We start from the raw sequence: 25,032 nt of genomic DNA, 5'->3' as shown, positions 1-25,032 counted from the left end.
CCACTGTCCCATGTCTAGAGGTGGGATTTTAATGGAATGGTAAAGCCAGAGGTTGGGTGGTGGGTGGAATGGAATTGATGCCAGAAATCCTAGAAAGTGGGGAGAAGGATAATACAGAGGACAACCACTGGGTCTCAGCGGTACAGAAGATGAAGAATGACATGGGTTGCTGATTTTGGAAAAACGTAAGCATCAAGGGCCTGGTGGTCTGGCCTAAGATAAGAAAGCAAGTACAGTAAGAGCGAGGGCGTGAGGCAGCTGAGTGGGTAGGAGGCTGTGGGTTCCCCCAACTATTTAACAAATATTTTGTGGAGATACTTTGAGATGATGCAAATATTCCCCCCTTTTTTTTTTACTTTCACCATCAAATTTGATACTCCATCAGTGGACTTTGTTTGCATCAATTCTGTATTTAGTATTTCTTCAGATCTCCTATTCAGTTGACTGTAGTTGTGTAGGTGTAAATCTGGGTTTTGTCTTACGTTCAATTGATCTTTATGTCTATCTTTAATCAATACAAATTGTCTGTATGCCTATGTTTAGACAATACAAATTAGTGTAGTTTGTAGGTATATCTTAAAATCTGTTAGTGTAAGTCTTCCAATATGTTCTTCTTTCTCAGTCTTTAGTTTTGGAAATTCTAATTCTTTTGTCTTTCCATAAACATTTTAGAATCAGCTTATCAATTGTTATGAGAAAAGCATGATGAGACATAGATTGGAAATGCATTGGATTTAGATATCAAATTGGAGAGTACTGACATTTTAACAATATTAGGTCATCAATAAATGAATGATATATCTATTTATTTGGGCTTATCAGATTTCTTTAATCAGTGCTTTCTACTATTCAGTATACAGATCCTGTACATATTTTATTATATTTTTATCTGAAGACTGCAGGGTTTTTTTGAAGTTATTATAAATGATGTTTCTAATGTCAAACTCCAACTGTCCATTGCCAGTATATAAAAATGCAATTGGTTTTTGTATATTAACTTGAAGAAGTCTTTAATTCCATATTTTTAAAGGTATTTGTGATGAGTATAGAATTATGGATTGACAGTAATTTTTTTTCTTTAATACCTAAAGATGTCATTCCATTATTATCTAGCTTGCATGGTTTAAAAGATAAAAAGACATCCTTATTATTCTGTATGTAATATATCTTGTTTTGAAAATCTGATTAAATTTAAGGTTTTCTTTTTGTTGCTTGTTTCCAGCAGTTTAAATATGATTTGCCTAGGTTTTTCTTTTTTAATTCTAAGCTATTTTTTCAGATATTTCTTCTTGTCATCTGAGGTATTCTTACAATTTCCCTGCCTTCTGGAATTGGAATTGTATGTTAGACTGTTTGATATTGTTCTACAGCTCTTCAATGCTTTTTCTTATTTTCTATTAAGTTAGTGTCTTGAACTTGAAGATCACAGATTCTTTCCTTGACTATGTCAAATCTATAGATGATTCCATTATTTATGCCTTTTTCTGTGTTTTCATTTCTAGCATTTGTTTGATTCTTTAAAATTTCTATCTCACTGCAGAAATTAATCCAATCTGTCACTTTCTCCATCTTTTCCATTTGGAGCTTAAACATATTAGTCAAAGTAATTTAAATTCCCTATTAGACAGTCTAGACTTTTGTGTCATGTCCAAGTTTGGTTCTAATAATCGATTTTTCTCCAAAGAGTGTGTTATTTTCCCCTTGTTATTTGCATGTCTCATGATTTTCTAGTTGAGAGTTATACAATTTGTTTAATGTAGGGACTAGTTTGTCACAGGGTTTTTATTAATGCCTGATCCACTCTCAATTTTAGGTCTTCCCTTAGTGCTATACCTCACATAGGGTCTGCCTCTTGCAACTTGTTCAGTGTTGCCTGGGACTTAATGCTTGTTAGTCTTGCAGTGGAATTGGCAAGGGCAACATTCTCTGTGTTCTGGTTAAGCCTGACTCTTATGCAGGCGCCCCATCCCCTGACCTTTGGGATGTAGACTTTTCAGTTTTATTGTCCTTCTCTAGCTGTAGTTCTGTGTGTTACATGTATTCCTGTACCTCGCCAGGATTAAAAGTTTTTTCCTCTGTCTTTCCAGCTGAAATGGGTTTTTGCTAGTTTCCTGAGGGCTACAATATTTGTCATTCTTCATCACATGGTTAGAGCTTTTCTTTCACAGGAAATATAACAGGGAAGGGTCCAGGAAGATTTTCATACTTCCCGTAGAGAAGCTACAGGCCCCTCTTTCAAGACTGCACCACAAGGGATAATTTTTCAGAAGTCTGTCCAGTCTTCTATTGGGTGCCAGTGGGGTTTTGGGAGGAAAAGCTTCTAAGAGGGTGCCACTGTCTCTGTATCTTTGGCTCTTGGGATCTTTCTACTCTTTGATCAGAGCACGCTTAGTGTCCCACTTCTCCAAACTCCCCAGCAGAACTCTTCTTACAAGTGTGTTGCTGCAGTTTTATCCACAGAAAAGACTGTACTTGCACCTATTTTCTCTCTGCAGGTGCCAGTCTTTGCTTAGATTTTGGGCCAGTTGACTTCCCTGTGACTTCAACTCTCTAATTAAGAAAAAAAATGATGAACTCTCAGTTTTCTCATATTTTTATTGTTGCTGTGTGAGCAATGTTTTTTCCATTACCAAACATTTAGACATTGCTGAACAGAACCTGGAAATGCCAAGTGACAGATTTTTAAAAGGAGAGAACTAAACAGGTCTACAAGATAAGTTTCTTGCCTAAAGTTATATTAATTGGCAGCACAGTGGGGTTCACTGAAACTGTATGAGCAAAACACTGTTTCTATGAACCATTTACTGGGTCATTAAAATATTTTATTACAAAGAAGCTTTCTCAAAACCTTATTTCCCTTGAATGGTGTTTAAGATAATGGGTTCTTATTTATACAATAATAACTAAAGATGTACTAATTTTTAGTTCACTTTGGTATGTTTCTCTTCTGGAGAGACATATTTTTTGAAGTCATATTAGTAACAATCTTTTTTAAATATAACAACTTTTATATCTGGATGAAATGGATTGTCACTCAAAAAGAATTACTTATATATTCTTTTAAAATGTTGGCATTTCATACTTTACTAAATATCCAGTGATGAGAAAACATCATGGTTGCCTTTAAAGCTATTAAATTCTAAAATATATATTCTTTGAGTATGTAATTTCTATTGATTATAGCAAGGATTCCAAAATTAGAAGAACACCAAAATTAATGACAAAAGCAGTACCACAACAATAAATGCAAAACTATTAGCTTATAAATTTGTATATCCCTCTATGTGTATAAAATGCTGAGATGCCAAGTTTTAGTTTTTCCCATTTATTATCTGGATTAATGCTAAATTAGAATACTGTCTTGGTTAATCATCACAGACATAACTCATACTGCTTAAAAATATACTTTCCTGTTTTGAGGATTATGCATAATAACTATATAAAAATCTAACAGTATAAAAATAAGTATATTTGTTTTTATTCTGGAGAAGGATTTTGGCTATCATTCACTGCCAATAATATAACTGGGTTGTAACTATGAAATCCTGTCTTGAGAATTTATGAAATCATCTTGTGAAAATAAGCTTTTACTTTGAGGGATATGTGTCATCATTTAAGGATTATTGACAGGTAATAGAGATAGAAGAGGAATCAAATGACTTACCAAAAGGCACACGTAAAATTCTACAAATTACTATTTTAAGATGGAGTAATATGGTCACTGATAGAATTTTGTTCATCCCAAATACCCTATGTTGATTATGAATTGTTTTTTTAAACAATATCAAAATTAGTAATTTATATCCGTGTTTTGCAATGTGTCATATTGAAAACAGAGAAAGGGACTAGCCTTAACACACAGTATAAAAAACCACCATTCTTAAAAAGTATGGAGAATGCCAGTTTAAACAAAGCAATTAATGAAACAACATATAGAATGACCATAAACAGATCATGAACTATGTGTATATGAATACATCAATTTTCTTAACATATCCAACACTTAGCATATTAATATTGAATATATTAAGCAGTTAACGTATTCAATTATGTATCATCATATTATATAACACATTCATATTTACATTTCCATATAAAAGAACATATACATTAATATTTAATTATATGAATTGTAACTATTGATAATTAATATGCAATGCATCATTTATACGTTAATTAGTGGTGTTTCCATTCATAGGAAACGACTTGTTTAACAAATGATACAATCATAATTTGCTATCTAGCTAAAGGCAAGTTACACACCCAAAATACAAAGATAAATTTCAGATGAATTGCAGACTTAAATATTTTTTTAAAACTCTAAAAGTCTTGGGAAAAATATTATAGTCAATTTTCATAATGTTTGAAGGAGAAAACCTTTCTAATCAAGACAGGTGATCCAGAGGATATAAAAGACAGGACTACTGTACCATAAACTAGCAAGAAAAAATTTTGGGAAAATTCTATAATCAAACACAATAAACAAATAACAGATTAGAAGAAATATCTCTTGGGGAGACATTGAAAATGTTTTTTAATGGATAATATGAAAAAGTTTTACAAATTAATGGCAGATGTAAAAACAACCAACATCATTTAAAACGGGCAAAAGTTATGGAAATATGATTTACAAAAGGCCAAATGCAAACAGCAACATTTGATCAGCAAGTTCTGCTTCCTGGAATCCTGAGGGCTTTTGTACTGGCCAATTAAATGGCTTCATGTTGACAACAGAGGCATTAATTCTCAAAGAAGAAAGGGGGATGCAACCTAACATTTATCTACCTACCTATATACCTATATTTAAATAAAGCTCAAATAACATACTGAAATTTTTAAAACTTAACAGAAAAAAAGACACTAACTAAAATAATATCTATGAGTTTTAGTTATATGTAGAAAATTATGTGGAAAAATAGAGGTCTAGTATTTTAAAGAAAAAAAGTAAATTTAAGTGGGTTAGAGCACAACATGGTTAAATGTACCTTTCTTGTGTGCTTTTCTGCTGGGAATCTTTATCTAACCAGCAGTAGGAGTCTTTAACATTGTAATTATTCTGACTATAACAAATGAAATTGAGGCTATAAATCTTTTAAATTAAAGATAAAATTTAATTAGCTCATACAGAATTTATTAACACTACACAAAATGTTTTGAATAGTGTGCTAATCTTTTTACCACTGCATCAAGGAATACTGAGTATTAAAGTGAATTAATAATTATTATATAATAGTACTTTTAATTACATTAATCTTTCTCATGAAATAGATGAAAAATTTTCAATTCTTGAGTGGAGAAAACTTATCATTTTAAGTAAAGCCTTTATGTTATCTAGTAAGCAATAAGAGAAAATATAGTGAGCTGCTGCAATTAAAATCAGTAATAAAACATTAAGCATAAATAATCATAAAAGTAGTGTGTATTATGTGACAGCAAACTGTATATTTTCTGTTGCACTAATATCACAAAAAGGATGAGATATACTGTCAGTACTACTGTTATTTTTAAAAGACAATCTAAAATGGTTTTGAGCATGATTTTCCCATTAGAAAACATGCAAAAAATATTTAAAAATAAAATATAAACATTTCTGAAGACACAAAATCAATGACCTAGAGAGAGTACATAAAATGGACACTGATACAAAGAGTCAGTATCACAGAAATGTCATATCTTCCTACATGTATAAAGCTATAATTTTAATTATAAATTTAAAATAATCCCAATAAAGGTTCTGCCAGATTTTCTCTGGAGGTAGTCGAGTTTATCATAAGGTTCATATGGATAAATAAGTAAGGAAAATAGCCAGTAAAACCATGAAAAGGAAAAGTAATCTGAGAGAGCTATCCTCAACACATATTTAAGTACATTATAAAGTGCAAAGGATCTACAATAGCTAAGAAAATCTTGAAGAAGAGGAATGATTTGAAGGATTTATGTTATCATATGTCAAGACTTTGCCAGATAGCAATATAAGTTATGACAGTATGTCAGTGGTGGAAGGACCAATGGTGAGGCAACTGGAACTGAATAGAGTCTAGAAACAGACTCACACATACACTGTCTCTGGATTTGGTAGAAGAGTGACACCGCACTTTCCTGAAGGAAAGGATGACCTCTTCTATAAATGATGCTAGGACAATTTGGTACACAGAATGAATAAAATGAACCTGATTCCTACATCTCACCATCTTTAAAATTATTGTGATATGTATGAGGAAAAGTAAACAATGCTTCTAGTAAAAAGAGGAATGAATATATCTTCTTGACTTTATGCCCCAAGCTATCAAAATTATTGTCAGTATATGGTACCTAGATATCTACCGTCTGTGATATCTCACCTTCAATTGAAGGAGACTCTATTCCTGGGGCAGACTGTATTTAATTGATGGATTGATGTAGAGCGGAGAGGGGATGAAGGTATAAAATCCTGGCTTCCTCATGCCAAACTGCGGCAACTCTGAAGAGCTGTCCCAGTTCCAGTGCTTGCCGTGGTGGGAACTGGCACTTTTGTTCCCGCCTTCTCCCTGTGTTCAGTCTGGCTTCATTCTCTTCTCCCCCTAGTGGTGCTGATCCTAGAATGCTCCCTAGTAAACTGGCTGCACACTAACTTCCACAGAGACGGTTTCCTAGGAAAACTGCTTTGCAACAGTGATATTTAAGATACTTCTGAGTGAAATGTGGACAGATACTTTAATTTTTATTTCATTATTTACTGATTGCCATTTTATAGGTGTTTTCTATTTATAGCAGTATTTTGTAGCTGGATGAGGGCCGAAGCCCTACATCCAAACCCAGGCTCCAGCATATATTGTGGGTGTGCTCTTGGACATGACTACTACATGTCTCAGGGTACTCATCGCTAACATGGGGGGATTACTAGACTCTATCTCATAGGATTGTTGTGAGGACTAAACCAGTTAATATTTGTAAAGTGCTTAAAATAGCTCCTGGCACAGAGTATATTGCTCTTTCTCATGGCAAATGACACCATTTTCCCATCAAATGCTATTAAATTATTTTATAGGTGATACAATTGTATGCGAACATTTGTGACAGTGGGATCTGAATAACTGAAATTTGGTGGTATTTTTAAATGAAAATATTGAATAAGAGTAGAATATATAAAGGAATAGGGATATCAAAAGGAAGAACAAGTTGGATTATTTTTAAAATACAGAGATAAACACAGATAGCTATAAAGTTGGATACTTCTAAAATAAAAAAATGCATATCTACTATTCTGTAAGAAACCCTTATCTAGAAAACTGGTATTCACCACAGTAACAAGATTTTCATCAATGAGTAATTGATGAAAGCTAAAATCATTTGTCTAGTAATTGTTTCACTTAGAAAACAAATGGATTTTAGAAGAAAAGTAACTGTTTCTTCTCTTCATTTTTCAGAAATATATTTCCTGGCACATGCACTGGCAGTGTGATAGATCTTTCTTACGTAAAATATAAAAATCGAAAAAATCAGGAATCCACCTTTGTGTTTATCTACTTTCACTTATATACATAATGCTAGTAACTAATACTTGTATGTAGTTTTAGTGTTTAAAACCTTCTTCAATATACAACTGTATTTGCTCCTCAAAAAAATACGTTACTAGGTAAAACTGATTTTCATTTTTCATGTCCAAAATGGGGTTGTTAAAAAGAAAAACTACAGGCCCAGAGGGGAGTCACTTAGAGTCTGAGTACCATGTCAGCAAACCAAGACTTAATACCTAACCTAACTGCAATTTTACCCCCCTCCGGAATGTAAGATACCAGAGTAAACAAGAAGTTTCTAGAAAATAAACAAAACCCTTTGAAGAGTTTATTACATAGAGCAGCAGGAAGTACATCTTCAACTGTCAACCAACTGTACAGGCAGGGTGTACATTATTTATTGAAAACACAAACCACAGAAGAAACAGGACAAATCAATAAAGAATCCAGCAGAAAACTGGATTAAATGTGAAAACCATTCGAAGACAGTAAGAGCAACAAATTATAATTAAGAAAGTACATGACTCACTTCTGTTTTTCAAATTAGAAAAAAGTTAAAATTGGAACATAAAACATTGATCTCTGTGTTGCACAGAAATTACATTACATATAATTATTAATGTATTATTTATGTATCCATTTATCTGTTTGAAAATATGTTAAAAATCACTTGCTGAAGAATAAAGAACGAGCAACCAAGAAAACCCAAGCAAACTCATTTCAACATATAAGCAGTTTAAAATTAGGAAAAAGACGAACATTTTGTAAACTAATGCAATAAAATTGACTTTGATTAAAAAATAAGAAAAAAGAACAATTTCCATAATTTTCATACACAGCTCTATGGTTAGAGTGGATGACTCCCTGCCATTTTATTTTTAGTTATTTGTTTCCTTACCTTTTGACCCCCTCCACTTATTTAATAAAAGTACTGTCATTGGAAGCTTTATGTTTTTGTCACACAAAAATAACTTTATTAATATTTATAAATTCTATGCATGAAAATTTTGAGGAAAAAATGGACTTGGGTAAGAAGATTAAATATTGTAAAGACGTATTTCTCCCAAAGTTTGTCTGTAGGTTTCATGTAATTGCAATCACAGGCAGAGAAAGACAAATACCATATGATTTCACTTACATGTGAAATCTGAAAACAAAACAAATATACAAACAAACAAAACAGAGATAGACTCATAAACACAAAGAATAGGATAGTGGTGGGGATGGGTGGGGGGTGAGGGGAAATGGGTGAAATAGGTGAATGGGATAAAGAGGTACAAACTTTAAATTATAAATTAGTCATGGGGATGAAAGTATAGCATAGGGAAGGTAGTCAATAATATATGTTTGTGTGTTGACAGATGGCAACTACATTTATTGTGGTGAGCATTTAGTTATGTTGTACACCTGAAACCAATATAATATTGTAGATCAACTATATTTCAATAAAAATAAAGAAAATGTATCATATAATTTGATGGATAAGTAAAATTAAAATATTAGTGGGTATAAATAGTTACTATGAATAAAATTAAGTTGTTATTTGGCATTAAGATGGTTTCCAAATGTTGCTATTATAAACTATGCAATATCAAATATCTTTGTGGATAAATCATCTAACTTTTGATTATCTCTTTAAAAGATCACACTAGAATTGGAATTACTGAGTTAAAAGGATGATACTTTCTAAGTTTCTTTATCTATATTACACAATGTTCTTTTCAGAAACTATGTAGTGACTTTTATTCGCTGAAACAGTGCCTGTTTCAATTTCACCAGTTTTATTGAAATAAAAAAATAAACAAAAAAAGGAAAAAGAAAACTTAGGTAGCTATCATTTAAATTAACACCTATTTGACTATTAGTGACCTTGAACATATTTTTGATCATTCTTTGGCCATCTGTACTTCCTTTTTGTAAACTGTTGTTCACACTTCTTTAAATGCATTGGAAAGAAATAGAAAACAAAGACTTCGAAGTCAGACACAAGGAGGTTCAGCTTTGCCATTAAGCAACTGTTTGATTTTTGATAAGTTCATTTTTCTGAATTGCAATATCCTTGACTCAAGAAGAATAATAACAACACCTACACCATGGAGTTGTAAATATCAAATGAAATGAATTAATGAGATTTAGGGTGCTGATATAAATAACTATGGCAAATACAAAGGAAAGCCACGAACCCATTTGTATGGGAATGTTAGCTGTGGTTACTGATTTCAGTTAGTATGTTTGTATTAATTATGTTAAGATAATTTGCATCTCATCATATTTATCATAATGACTACTATGTTTTTTGTATTAAAAAACATTATTTTAAGCAAATTTATATTTTTTGAGCTTTAGATTTTTAAGCAACTTCATTACATATTGTGCCTTAGATTTTTCCTATTTATCAATATGCAGGTGGGATAATTAATATATTGTACAAATAGATGTATATATATATATATCCTGTAATAAATTTTCAGGGAATAATTAGCTTTGCAAAGATGGGACCTTTTTTCATAAGTGTGAGTAGCGTTAGTACACTAGCTATTTTTAATTTTCCAAAACCTTCTCTGACTCACACACTTCATATTAAGTGGTACGATATTCAACCATTCAAAATCTCAAAATATTTGAAGGTTCTGGTAATGTGTTATGAAATGAAAAATAGCAAAGATATAATGAACATAGAGAAAGGTTATACTATTCATGCTTTTCCCCAATTTGTGTGGGTTTCTTAAATTATATAATTTTAAAACTAATTTATTTATTTATTTATTTATTTTGGTATCATTAATATACAATTACATGAGCAACACTGTGGTTACTAGATTCCCCCCATTATCAAGTCCCCACCACATACCCCATTACAGTCACTGTCCATCAGCATAGAAAGATGCTATAGCGTCACTACTTGTCTTCTCTATACTATACTGCCTTCTGTGTGCCCTTCTACATTATGTGTGCTAATCATAATGCTCCTTATACCCTTCTCCCTCCCTTCCCACCCATCTGCTCCCAGTCCCTTTCCCTTTGGCAACTATTAGTCCATTCTTGGGTTCTGTGATTCTGCTGCTGTTTTGTTTCTTCAGTTCTGCTTTGTTCTTATGCTCCAAAGATCAGTGAAATCATTTGATACTTGTCTTTCTACACCTGGCTTATTTCACTGAGCATAATACCCTCTAGTTTCATCCATGTTGTTGCAAATGGTAGGATTTGTTTTCTTTTTATGGCTGAATAATATTCCATTGTATCCATGTACTGGATCTTTATCCATTTATTGATGGACACTTAGGTTGCTTCCATTTCTTGGCTATTGTAAATAGTGCTGCGATAAATATAGGGGTGCATATGTCTTTTTGAAACTGGGAAAATGCATTCTTAGGGTAAATTTCTAGGAGTGGAATTTCTGGATCAAATGGTATTTCTATTTTGAGTTTTTTGAGGAACCTCCATACTGCTTTGCACAATGGTTGATCTAGTTTACATTCCCCCCAGTGGTATAGGATGGTTCCCCTTTCTCTGAATCCTCACCAGCATTTCTCGTTCCTGTTCTTTTCATTGTTGGCCATCCTAACTGGTGTGAGATGATATCTCATTGTGGTTTTAATTTGCATTTCCCTGATAATTAACGATGTGGAGCATCTTTTCATGTGCCTGTTGACCATGTGAATTTCTTCTTTGTAGAATTGTCTGTTCATCTCTGCCGCCCATTTTTTAATAGGGTTATTTGCATTTTGGGTGTTGAGGCATGTGGGTTCTTTATATACTTTGAATGTTAACCCCTTGTCAGATATGTCATTTACAAATATATTCTCCCATACTGTAGGATGTTTTTTTCTTCTGCTGATAGTGTCCTTTGCTGTACAGAAGCTTTTTAGCATGATGTAGTCCCATTTGCTCATTTTTTATTTTGTTGTCCTAGCATGAGGAGATGTGTTTAGGAAAAAGTTGCTCATGTTTATATTCAAGAGAATTTTGCCTATGTTTTCCTCCAAACCTGTGTATTATGGTTTCATGACTTACATTCAGGTCTTTGATCCATTTTGAGTTTACTTTGGTGTATGGAGTTAGACAATAATCCAGTTTCATTCTCTTGCATGTAGCTGTCCAGTTTTGTCCACACCAGCTGTTGAAGAGGCTGTCATTTCCCCATTGTATATTCATGGCTTCTTTATCATATATTAATTGACCATATATGTATGGGTTTATACCTGGGCTCTCTAGTCTGTTCCATTGGTCTATGGGTCTGTTCTTGTGCCAGTATCAAACTGTCTTGAGTTCTGTGACTTCATAGTAGAGCTTGAAGTTGGGGAGCATAATCCCCCCAGCTTTATTCTTCCTTCTCAGGATTGCTTTAGCTATTCGTGTTTTTTTGTGGTTCCTTATGAATTTTAGAACTATTTGCTCAAGTTCGTTGAAGAATGCTGTCAGTATTTTGATAGGGATTGCATTGAATCTGTAGATTGCTTTAGGCAGGATGGCCATTTTGACAATATTAATTCTTCCTATCCATGAGCACGGGATGTGTGCCCATTTGTTGGTATCTTCTTTAATTTCTCTCATGAGTGTCTTGTAGTTTTCAGAGTATAGGTCTTTCACTTCCTTGGTTAGGTTTATTCCTAGGTATTTTATTCTTTTTGATGCAGTTGTGGATGGAATTGTTTTCCTGATTTCTCTTTCTGCTAGTTCATCATTCATGTATAGGTAAGCAACAGATTTCTGTATATTAATTTTGTATCCTATAAGTGCTGAATTCACACAATAGATTTAGTAGTTTTGGAGTGGATTCTTTAGGGTTTTTTTGTATAATATCTTATTATCTGTAAACAGGGACAGTTTAACTTCTTCCTTGCCAGTATGGATGCCTTTTATTTCTTTGTGTTGTCATATTGCTGAAGCGAGACCCTCACTATGTTGAATAAAAGTGGGGACAGTGGGAATCCTTGTTCTGTTCCTGATCTTAAATGAAAAGCTTTCAGCTTCTCATTGTTAAGTATAATGTTGGCTGTGGGTTTGTCATATACAGCCTTTATTATGCTGAGGTACTTGCCCTCTATACCCATTTTGTTGACAGTTTTTATCATGAATGGATGTTGAGTTTTGTTACATGGTTTTTCAGCATCTACGGAGATGATCATGTGGTTTTTGTCCTTCTTTTTGTTGATATGGTGGATAATGCTGATGGATTTTTGAATGTTGTACCATCCTTGCATCCCTGGAATAAACACTACTTGATCATGATGGATGATCTTTCTGATGTATTTTTGAATTCAGTCTGCTAATATTTTGTTGAATATTTTTGCATCTATGTTCATCAGGAATATTGCTGTGTAATTTTCTTTTTTTGTAGTGTCTTTGACTGGTTTTGGTATTAGAGTGATGCTGGTCTTGTAGAATGAGTTTGGTAGTATTCCCTCCTCTTCTACTTTTTGGAAAACTTTAAGGAGGATGGGTATTAGGTCTTTACTAAATGTTTGATAAAATTCAGCAATGAAACCATCTCGTCTAGGGGTTTTCTTCTTAGGAAGTTTTTTGATTACCAGTTCAATTTCCTTGCTGGCAATTGGTCTATTAAGATTTTCTGTTTCTTCCTGGGTCAGCCTTGGAAGGTTGTATTTTTCTAGAAAGCTCTCCATTTCTTCTAGGCTATCTAGTTTGTTAGCATACAATTTTCCATAGTATTCTCTAATAATTCGTTGTGTTTCTATGGTGTCCGTAGTGATATTTCCTTTCTCATTTCTGACTCTGTTTATGTGTGTAGACTCTCTTTTTTTCTTGATAAGTCTGGTTAGGGGTTTATCTATTTTATTTATTTTCTTGAAGAACCAGCTCCTGCTTTCATTGATTCTATTGTTTCATTCTTATCAATTTGATTTATTTCTGCTCTAATCTTTAGTATATTCCCCCTTCTACTGACTTTGGGCCTCATGTGTTCTTCTTTTCCTAGTTTCATTAATTGTGAGTTTAGACTGCTCATTTGGGATTGTTCTTCTTTCCTGAGGTAGGTCTGTATTGCAATATACTACCCTCTTAAGACGGCCTTCAGTGTGTCCCACAGATTTTGCGGTGTTGAATTATTGCTGTCATTTGTCTCCATATATTGCTTGATCTCTGTTTTTATTTGGTCATTTATTCATTGATTATTTAGGGGCATGTTATTAAGCCTCCATATGTTTTTGGGCTTTTTCATTTTCTTTTTGTAATTTATTTCTAGTTTCATACCTCTGTGATCCGAGAAACTGATTGGTACAATTTCAATCTTTTTTAATTTACTGAGGCTCTTTTTGTGGCCTAGTACATGATTTATTCTTGAAAATGTTCTGTGTGCACTTGAGAAGTGTGTGTGTCCTCTTGCTTTTGGATGGAGTGTTCTGTAGATGTCTTTTAGGTCCATCTGTTTTTTTCTAATATGTTGTTCAGTGCCTCTGTCTCTTTTCTTATTTTCTGTCTGGTGGGTCTGTTCTTTGGAGTGAGTGGTGTGGTGAAGTCTCCTAAAATGAATGCATTGCACTCTATTTCCCCCTTTAATTCTGTTTGTATTTGGTTCACATATGTAGGTGATCCTCTGTTGGGTGCATAGATATTTATAATAGTTACATCCTCTTGTTGGACTGAGCCCTTTATCATTATGTAATGTCCTTCTTTGTCTCTTGTGACTTTCTTTGTTTTGAAGTCTATTTTGTCTGATACAAATACTGCAACTCCTGCTTTTTTCTCCCTATTAGTTGCATGAAATATCTTTTTCCATCTCTTTACTTTCAGTCTGTGTATGTCTTTGGGTTTGAAGTGAGTCTCTTGTAGGCAGCATATAGACGGGTCTTGTTTTTTTATCCATTCAGTGACTCTGTGTCTTTTGATTGGTACATTTATTCCATTTACATTTAGGGTGATCATTGATAGGTATGTACTTATTGCCATTGCAGTCTTTACATTTGTGGTGACCAAAGGTTCAAGGGTAATTCCCTTACTATCTAACAGTCTTATTTAACTCACTTCATATGCTATTACAAACACAACCTTAAGGTTCTTTTTTTTTCACTCCTTTTTCTTCCTCCTCCATTCTTTGTATGTTATGAATCATATTCTGTACTCTCTGTCTATCCCTTGGATGACATCTACTTAGCCTTAGGAATACTTCCATCTATAGCAGTCCCTCCAAAATGCACTGTAGAGGTGGTTTGTAGGAGGTAAATTCTCTCAGTTCTTGCTTATCTGAAAATTGTTTAATCCCTCCAAATTTAAATGATAACCTTGCCAGGTATAATATTCTTGGTTTGAGGCCCTGCTGCTTCATTACATTAAATATATCATGCCACTCCTTTATGGCCTGTAAGGTTTCTGTTGAGAAATCTGACGAGAGCCTGATGGGTTTTCCTTTGTAGTGATCTTTTTTCTCTCTCTAGCTGCTTTCAAAAGTCTGTGCTTATCCTTGGTCTTTGCCATTTTAATTATTATGTGTCTTGATGTTGTCTTCCTTGGGTCCCTTGTGTTGGGAGATCTGTGCACCTCCATGGCTTCAGAGACTATCTCCTTCCCCAGATTGGGGAAGTTTTCAGCAATTACATCCTCAATGACACTTTCTATTCCTTTTTCTCTCTCTTCTTCTTCTGGTACCCCTATAATGTGAATATTGTTCCGTTTGGATTGGTCACTCAGTTCTCTCAGTATTCTTTCATTCTTAGAGATTCTTTTTTCTCTCTGTACCTCAGCTTCTTTGTATTTCTCTTTTCTAATTTCTATTCCATTTACCCTCTCTTCTACTACATCTAATCTGTCTTTAAATCCCTCCATTGTATGTGTCATTTCAGATATGGAATTTATTAATGATTGAATCTCCATCTTAAATTCATTCCTCAGTTCTTGAATATTTTTCTGTACCTTCATAAGCATGTATATGATTTTATTTTGAACTCTCTTTCAGAAAGATTGGTGAGTTCAATTTCATCTGGCCCTTTTTCTGGGGTTTGTGAGATTTTGGTCTGAACCAGGTTCCTTCAACCTTTCATATTTGTATGTGGTTCCCTCTGGTGCCCAGAAGCTCTAGTCTCTAGAGCTGCTCAGCCCCTGGAGTGAGGTTGGTGGTTGCACAGGAGTGGTGCTGGTGCCTGGGGGGAGGAAAGACCTGTTTCCTGCTTCCTGGCTGCAGTGCCTGTCTCCAGTGTCAGAGCCAGTGTGCTGAGCACACTGGGTAATGCTGTGCTTTGCATCTGTAGCTGTCATACACGGGGCCTCCCTCTGGCTGGCCTGACTCCAGCACAGTGACTGCTGGTTTGCGAGCCACTGCCAGCAGGCCAGAAGGAAGGCACAGCAGGCTGCATATCACTGTGGGCGGCCTCAGAGCTGAGTAGCCATCCAGGGGGATGGAGCACATAAAGCTCCTCAAAGTTCCCAACCTGCTGGTCTGAGTGCGCTGGGATAATTTTGTCCATGTCCTTTCTCCCCCACAGCAAGCTCTGTGCAATCCTTGCCCCTTAAGCAGCTCTCTTGCTGCTAGGAAGCCTCTTAGACCACCCATCTTTCCTTTGTCCCAGAGCAGATGGATGTGGTTCCCTGTCTTCCACAAATGGCTGGAATCTCAGTCTTCTCAAGTATTCCACCAATGTAGGTTTGTGCTCCAAAGCAGATCTCCAGGGCTGGGAATTCAGCAGTCCTAGGCTTCCACCCCCTCTCCACTCCATTTCTCTTACTCCTGCCGGTGAGCTGCGGTGGGGGAAGAGCTTGGGTCCCACCAGATCAAGGCTTTGGCACGTTACCCTGTTTCGTGAGGTTTGCTCTGTTCTCCAGGTGTATGCAGTCTGGTACAGCCTTTTTTCCTGTTGGTGTTTTAGGATTAGTTGTATTAACTATATTTTCATACTATATGTGGTTTTGGGAGGAGTGCTCTGTCTTACCTCTCATGCCACCATCTTAATCGATCTCTGTATACTTAATTTTTATTAAATATTTATTAAGACAACATATATATATATATATATATAATCTTTAAAATGTGATAGCAAATAGAATGACAGAATGTAAGGTAGAAATCCTGTACCTTGTGTGTGACTCAGACTACTAAACTTGAAGGCAGAACTCTCATTGAAGAAGCTATCCCAGCAGTGGTCAATGACGAGATGCCTGGGATTTTCCCGACCTAATAAAAATGTAAAGAGACACTATACTTTAATGTCATATTCAAGAGGAAAAACATCAGTGGAGACTGATATAGAACCAAAACTCTCTTCTAATGGGAAATGATTCAGATAATTATTTTTTCAAAGGATATTTTAAGTTGAGATTTAAATGGCATTTTTGGAGCACACAGCCAACATTATAAATGGTTTTCTCTATAATACTCAAAAAATATAAAATCAACTCATAAATCCTTGGACTTTTAATTTAAACTAATGGATATTACTGAGAGCCTGTTCATGCCCATCATCTAAAATTGGATTGAGTAGTTAATATTTACATATCCATAACTACACATTTATGCAACATTAACAATAATTTAAACCAATAAATACAAAATCAACCAATTATCTGAGAAAGGTGGGGAAAAAAAGGAGTCATTTATGTCAAGGTGCTTTAAAATGGAGTCAGGAGGCCATTAAGGAGATGGGCCTCATGCACGTCCTCACTGGTGAAGCCATGAACTTTTGAACTGGGCCAAACTGCCAAATATTTCAGGGACACAGCCTGAACACCTGCAATTTGCCATCATAAGAGACTTGGCTTAGTGATAGCCTTACAGGCCAATGACATTCAGTCAAGGTTAGTTTTCTGCTGCCAGCACAAATCAAAATTCTTTGTGACCAACATAAGCAAGCATTCTCTTTTGTCTTTAAAAACCCTAACTTTTGTTCCTTGGTGGGATACAGTTTGGGTTGCTACCCAAATCTGTGCTTTCTATACAATTCTAAGACCCCAAATAACTGTTTTTATTTCAGGTATGCCTCTTTTCTCAGTTGACATTTCCAAAACATACTTACTGGCTACATAACAGGTACTTGCTTAGTACTGGCATGTATAAAAGATAAAAATCTCTGTCAACACAGACATTTATAACTTTAAGTATACTGAACTAGGGATCAGCCAATGCTGCCCTTGTAAAGAAATGGGAATGTATAATGTTACAACCCCTATGAAGGGGATTTTTGCAACATATTGTAAAATTGTACATATATTCATCATTTTGCCTATAAATACCACTTGTAGAAATACACCTTAGATAGATACCTCAAACATGAAATAATATGCATATAAGGGCATTTTTTGTAGAGCAAATTATTAGAAATAATGAAAAGGTGATGATACTGCACACTAGCTGGATATAAACAACAGTGCAGCAAAAAACTGAGGTACTAAAAAGTCATAAAAATCAATGAGAAAGTTGCCCAATAACTACTTTGCTGGCATTCCAGATATATTGTTACGTGAAGTTAGCAAGGTGCAAAAGAAATTGTGGTTGACCCTTGAATAACATGGGTTTGAATTGCATGGGTCTACTTATACATCAAAATTTTTGAATATATATATTGGAAAAATTTTTGGAGATCTGTGATAATTTGAAAAACTTTCAGGCAAACCGTATAGCCTATATGTATTGGAAAAAATTAAGAAAAGTTAGGTATGTCACAAATACATAAAATATAAGTAGATACTAGTCTATTTTATCATATATTTCCATAAAATACACACAAAACTATTAGTAAAAAAGTTTATTAAAAATCACATGCACAAACACAGACCACATATAGGGCAGTGAGCAGTTGAGAGAAATGTAAACAAGTGTAAAGATGCAGTATTCAATCATAGCTACATAAAATTAACTGTAGTATATACTACACTCCTGTAATAATTTCGTAGCCTATTGCTATACAATGAGTTCAAGTGTTGTGTATACCCACTTAAAATGTCATGGGATGCTGATCATCTCTGTGTGAGCAGTTCACCTCTTCAGTAGCCTGCATTATCACAGTAAAAAGTGATCCTTCATGGTTTTTGCATATTTTTCAACATGTTTAGTGCAATGTGTAAACCTTGAATACCACAATGGGACCCATAGGAAGTGCCCCTAGTGATGTTGGAAGTATTCCCAAGAAGCAGAAAAATGGCATGACATTGCAAGAAAAAGTCAAATTGTGACATAGATTGAGGTCTGCAGCTGTGGTTGACCATCATTTCAAGATAAATGAATCCAGCATAGGGACCATTGTATAAAAAAAAGAGAAGAAAATTTATGAAGCCATCGCTGCAGCTACAACAGCAGGTGCAAAAAAACTTGCACTTTTTGCAAAATACATTTTTATCTCATATTGAAAATGCAGTTTTTATGTGGGTGTAGGATTGCTACAGACTCCAATATGTGGGTGCATTGATGCTATATAATCTAATATCATTTGAGAAAAAGCAGTTATTAAATGACAACTTAAAGCAAAAGGAAGGTAAAAGATCTAAAGCTAGAGAACTGAAGGCCAGCAAAGAATGGTTTAATAGTTTTAGAAAGAGATTTGGCTTAAAAAATTGTCAAGATAACAGGAGGAGCAGCTTCTGAGGACCAAAAAGCAGCAGATGAGCTCCCAGGTGCCATTGAGAAAATCATTGAGCAGAACAGGTTTTTAATGCAGATGGAAGTGCCCTATTCTAGAAAAATATGCCACAAAGACATTTATTAGTAAAAAAGAGAAGCGAGCACCAGGGTTTGAGGCAGGAAAAGATAGGCTAACTCTACTGTTGTGTGCAAAAGCAGTAAGGTTTTTGGTCAGGACTGCCCTTATCTATAAAGATGCTAACCCCCAAGCTTTGAAGGGAAAAGATACACACCAGCTGACAGGGTTTTGGTTGTACAAAAAGAAGGTCTGGACAACAAGAACTCTTTTTCTGGATTGGTTCCATCAATATTTTGACCCTGAAGTCAAGGAAGTACCTTGCCAATAACGGGTGACCTTCTAAAGTTCTTTTGGTATTGGACAATGCCCCTGGCCATCCAGAACACCATGAGTTCAACACTGAAGGTGTTAACGTGGTCTACTTGCTCCCAAACACAATGTCTCTAATTTACCTCTAGGTTGGGGGGTCATAAGGACTTTTAAGGCTCGTTACACATGGTACTCTATGGAAAGGATTGTTAATGCTATGGAAGAGAACCCTGACAGAGAGAGCATCAAGGAAGTATCCAAGGATTACACCGCTGAACATGCCATCACTGTTACAGAAAAAGCTGTGCAAACTTTCAAGCCCAAAACAATAAATCCTGCTGGAGAAAACTTGAGTTCAGATGTTGTGCATGACTTCATGGGATTTATGATGGAGCCAATCAAGGAAATCATGAAGAGAATGTGGATATGGTGAAGGGTTTCAAGATAAGCATTTTGGAGAAATTCAAGAGCTAAAAGATACCACACCAGAGGAATTAACAGATGACTTGATGGGGTTGAGTGCTTCTGAACCAGGGTCAGATGATGAGGAAGAAGACATAGAAGCAGCAGGGCCAGAAAATGAATTGACATGAGACAATCTGGCAAAGGGTTCCTGTTATTCAAAACTCCTTTGGACTTCCTTTAGAACATGGACCGTTCATGATACAGGCACTAAAACTAAACCAAATGGTGAAGAAATATTTGGTACCGTATAAAAACATTTTTAGAGAAATGAAAAAGGAAAAAAGTGAGACAGAAATTATGATATATTTCTGTAAAGTTATACTGTGTGCCTGCCTCTCCTTCCACCTCTTCCACCTCCTCCACCTCTGCCACCCTTGAGACAGCAGGACCAGCCCCTCCTCTCCCCGCCTCCTCCGCACTCTTGACATGAAAATGACAAGGATGCAGACCTTTATGATGATCCACTTCCACTTAATGAATAGTAAATGATCATCATGCCACACAGTTAATAAATGTACATATTGTGTACGTATGTGTCTTCATGTGAAAATCTCATAATGTATGGCAAGAAGTGTAAGAAATGTTTATGTCATCATAATCATCACCTAAGTTATTTATTGTGTAGAACACTATGGACAAGATTTGTTTAGAAGTGGACAGACTATCCTTGCATAGGCATCAAGTGAGTAATACTTAATATGAAATTAATAGTGTGGTAGTCCTCTTACTGTTTTATAATTTTTCTTTCAAAAATTACAATATACAGTATGCCTCTCTTATCAGCTTATCATCATAGGTAAATGGTTTTAAAAAAATGTAACATTTCCAATACTGTATTATGAATATGTAAATCTAAACGATCAATTCATGAACCTTTATGCCTATAAATAAAAATGAATTCCTTCTTCATTTGTCTTTTCATTTTTAATGTCTAGTTTTAGTAATACATATAACATTAAAGTGCTTTGTATCATATAAGAAATCATTGATGTAGGGAGTGACATGATTAATCTTATAAATGGATGACATAAATGTACAGCATAGACAAATACACTACAGTACTATAAACGTATTTTCTTGGTGTGGTTTTCTTAATAACATTTTCTTTTCTCTATCTTACTTCATTTGTTAAGAATATAGTATATGATACATATAACATACAAAATATGTGTCAATCAACAGTTTATGTTATCACTATGGCTTTCAGTCAACAGTAGGATATTAGCCATTAGTTGTGGGGGAATCAAGTCAAACACAGATTTTCGACACCATGGGGTGTTGGCACCCTTAACTCCTGCATGTTCAAGAGTCAACTCTATACAGTATTCTACCTTTGTGTGAGATAGAGGATGAAAGGGGACTTTGTGTGTGTATACGCACATATTTATATACACTCATTTCATTCAGACGGGACAAGGTATACTGCAGAAGCCCCCAAGCCTGAGCAGCTAAGAGGGGCAGAGATCTGCTCTCTCCTACTGGACAGAAACAGGTGACACTCCAATTCTTTTGCTGGGGTACCAGGCTGGGAGCAAGGGTAGCCAGGGTAGATGTATGTGTATGTGTGTGTGTGTGTGTGTGTGTGTGTGTGTGTGTGTGTGTGTGTATAATAAATATAAATATTTATATTAAAAAAACCTGGTCCGATAATGTTCTGTCTACAAGAAACTTCTTCAAATTTAATGATGTAGGTTGTTTGAAAGAAAATGACTGAAAAAAGATATACCATACAACAGTTACAATTTTTTAAAAATAGAAAAGGTAACATTAATGTCATATAAAGTAAACTTCAGAGAAAGAAAAATTACTAGAGACCAAGAGGAGCATTACATAATTATAAAATGTTGATACAGCAGGAAGATACACAATTCTAACGGGTCTTCAATGTAACAGAGCTTCGGATGTACATGAAGCAACAACTGGCAGAGCTGAAAGAAGAAATAAATACAGCATGATAGCTGTGCGCTGTCAACATCCTCCCTCAGCAACTGCTAGAACTACTATTAGAAAGTCAGCCAGGATATATGGGACCCAGATAATAAAGTTAACTGGAAGAATGTAAATGACATCTGTAGCCCACTTGGTAAAACAACAGCAGAGGACATATTTGTTTCAAGCTCGTGTGGACACTCACCAAGATAGACCATATTCTGCATCGTAAAACAAAACTTCAACAAAGAGTGCACCATCAGACAATACACATCAGTGATCAAAGAATCACAGAATCTCTAGCTAGATGACCTGGTACATCCCCCTGTGCTTTAAGAGATGCAGAATCCAAAAGAATAAAAGTTCCTTGCCCGAGGTCACACACCTTGTGTCTTCGGAATTTAGATACCCACACATTTTTATACATTGAATGTTCTGTGATTAAATGTGGTAGTATGATGAGGATTTGAAAACGACAAAAGCTGAGATGTTAAAGATAAAAAAAGATTCATGAGTCTGTATTCATAGTTAAAATAAAAAGGGTGGGGGTTGGGAGGAGAGAAGTGGAGCAAAAGTTTTTCTTTAGCATAAGAATCAGAGCTAATAAAAAATAGCAAGGTTGACAGCCATATAATTGATACTGGTAGGGAAACTAAATGGATACTAAAATGACCAAATGCAAGGTTGTAAGGAAGAAGGTTATTCACATTATCTCAAATTATCACCCTCCAAATTATTTATAAGGGGGAGAGATGACCTTTATAATATGAAGATTTGGCACACACAACCTTAACCAAGTGATTAAACGTAGCATCCCCAATAATGGGATGTTGTGCCTCCTGATGTGTGCAGTGAGAAGTACACAATAAATGATTCTTACCAAAATGTTTAGTTTGAACTGAATACTGAAGAAAGATGAAATAAATCAAAGTAGATCAATGCAATGTAATATTAGAGCTCTAAATAGATTTAGGTAGCTCTGTATGTCCTAATACGGAATGATTTCCAAGATATGTAACATGAAATAAAGACACAGAATGTTTTGAACAGAAAACAACAACAAAGAAATCCATAACATGCACTATTCTACAAGACAACGGGCCTGGACCCTTTAAAATGCAAGTATCATAAAAGACATAACAAGGGGGGAGGGAATTTTCAGGTGAAATGAGACTTAAGCAATATGATAACTGAATTCATTCATGCACAATCCGTGATTGCTTCTCAACTGGGTAAAAAGATACAATTTAAAAAAATTGGAAGGAACATTTTGGGGACAAATGGGGAAGTTTTACTGTGAAGCGTATATTAAATAATATTAATGTATCTATGTTAAATCTTCGTGTATGATAGTGGCATTGTAGTTATGTTGTAGAAAATCTTTTTTCTAAGGCCATACATGATTTAGAGAAGAAATTATGTCTATGGATAGAGACAGGATGTAAAGAAAGGTTCCCCAAAGTTAAGAATTGATGAAATAGGTGGATCTGTATGAAAAGTATAGGGCTAATCATTGTACCGGGCTCTCCTTCAGGTGTGAAGTGTTTCAAAATAAAAAGTTGTGTCTTGAGGGGAGGGAGGTGATAAAAAACTAAATGGCCAAAGAAAAAAAAGAAAATTCAAAACTAAAACTTATTCCTACAGATTTAATTAAATGGAACCATATTTTACTTTAAGATGGGATTTGCCTAAGCTGAACTATCTTGGATCATGGGAAAAACATTATATATTATATTTATATTTAATTCTTTATGAAAAGGAGATAAGCTCTATAGATATTAAATACATGAGCTGAAAACGCTACATGTACATATTTCACAAGTGAATATACCTACATTGAAGTGAATACTGAAAAATATTTTCTAATTGAGGTGTATGATTTTAAAATATACTTTGAAACCACTGTACACAGAGCAGTATTTCTGAGAGTGTGGTCTTCTGACAACCTACGCTGGAATAAGCTGTGATGACTGAGATGGTAGGGTTTTGCCCCAAACATAATGAAGAAGATCAACTGAGAGTGGACCTGGGAATCTAAATTTTGATGAGTTCCTATAATTGTTGTTTACTGAATTCTGAGAGCTATTAAACAAGAAAAAAAAAAAAAAGAGTCCCAAAGATTAGGACACCCAAACAGGATTTAAAAATAATTAAAGTATTTGTAAGCAAGGTGAGTCTCAGATTACTTGTCTGAAAAGTGGCTATGACAATAATTTTACACCTACCTTTCCACAGTACAAAAATGTGACTTATTTGTTATGAGCGAAACAAAGACAATCCAATTACACTAAGGTATAAAGAGACTGCTTTGTATTTGGTACTTTAACTTTCCTGCCCGCCAATCTCAAATCTCCCAGTACTGTTTATTTACTGATTCAAATATTTAAATAATTGATAGTCTGAATTTAGGAGAGATTTTGAGAATGTGGGAGTTCTTATATCTATTTATCTCTCTTTTTATGTATAAAGCTTTGCACACCCTGATTGGCAATTTACAGTGATCACTACATATTTAACATGAATATTTATTCAACTCTAGAGGCACGTCAGATAAGATTCAGAGGGCCTCCAGGGACAAGAATTTCATAAACAAATTCTACCATGTGAAATAAAGTATTTTTGCCTCTTTGTGTCCCATATGATTAACATGCCATAAATACGCTATGTTGTGTGTTTTATTACCTTAGTGCTGGTAAACACTCTGGTCAAAATTAACCCTGAGTCAACAACAACTCAACACAGTATTCTGTTTACATTTATCAACCCTCAAAATGGAAGCTGATATTTGTAAAACTCATACATTATGTTAATTGGTATGCATACCTTTATCCCTAGTGCCATTTTGTTTTGCTGTTACATAAAATTACTGGAAACCTTATGGAAAAGAATCCACTAATATTTAAACATCTGAATCAAATCACTAATATTGGATTTAAATTTCAATTAAGTAAGAGGAGTAAATAATCTCAAGACTACAGTTGCTTTAGTAGAATAGTAATCAAAGCAGGTACTTTGCATGCATTGATTACTGCTTCATTCATTTATGCAACTTTTAGGTATATAATCCACAGTGATATTTCAGAAGTAGAATACCACACAAAATCAAAATACAATATGTATATATATGTATGTGCATTCCAAATATAAAGGAGTTCTGAAATGTGCATATGACAGTTTTCAGCACCAAATAGATACTCAATAGTCACTGACTAAATATTCAACTCCTGCTTTATCAACATATATGCCAACAC

The 25,032-nt window shown here is 34.6% G+C and overlaps 1 protein-coding gene across 1 annotated transcript in view; it reads right to left on the bottom strand.

The window, feature by feature from the left end:
- Positions 1-25,032, bottom strand: part of CFAP47 (cilia and flagella associated protein 47) — a 489,967-nt gene that overhangs the window by 80,651 nt on the left and 384,284 nt on the right. Inside the window, exon 58 of the mRNA XM_073227718.1 lies at positions 16,522-16,620. Within this exon, the coding sequence (XP_073083819.1) occupies positions 16,522-16,620 (99 nt within the window). The remainder of the gene's footprint in view (positions 1-16,521; positions 16,621-25,032) is intronic.

Source organism: Manis javanica, chromosome X (assembly GCF_040802235.1).
Source record: "Manis javanica isolate MJ-LG chromosome X, MJ_LKY, whole genome shotgun sequence".
Lineage (NCBI taxonomy): Eukaryota > Metazoa > Chordata > Mammalia > Pholidota > Manidae > Manis > Manis javanica.
This window is presented reverse-complemented; position numbering and strand designations above follow the sequence as displayed.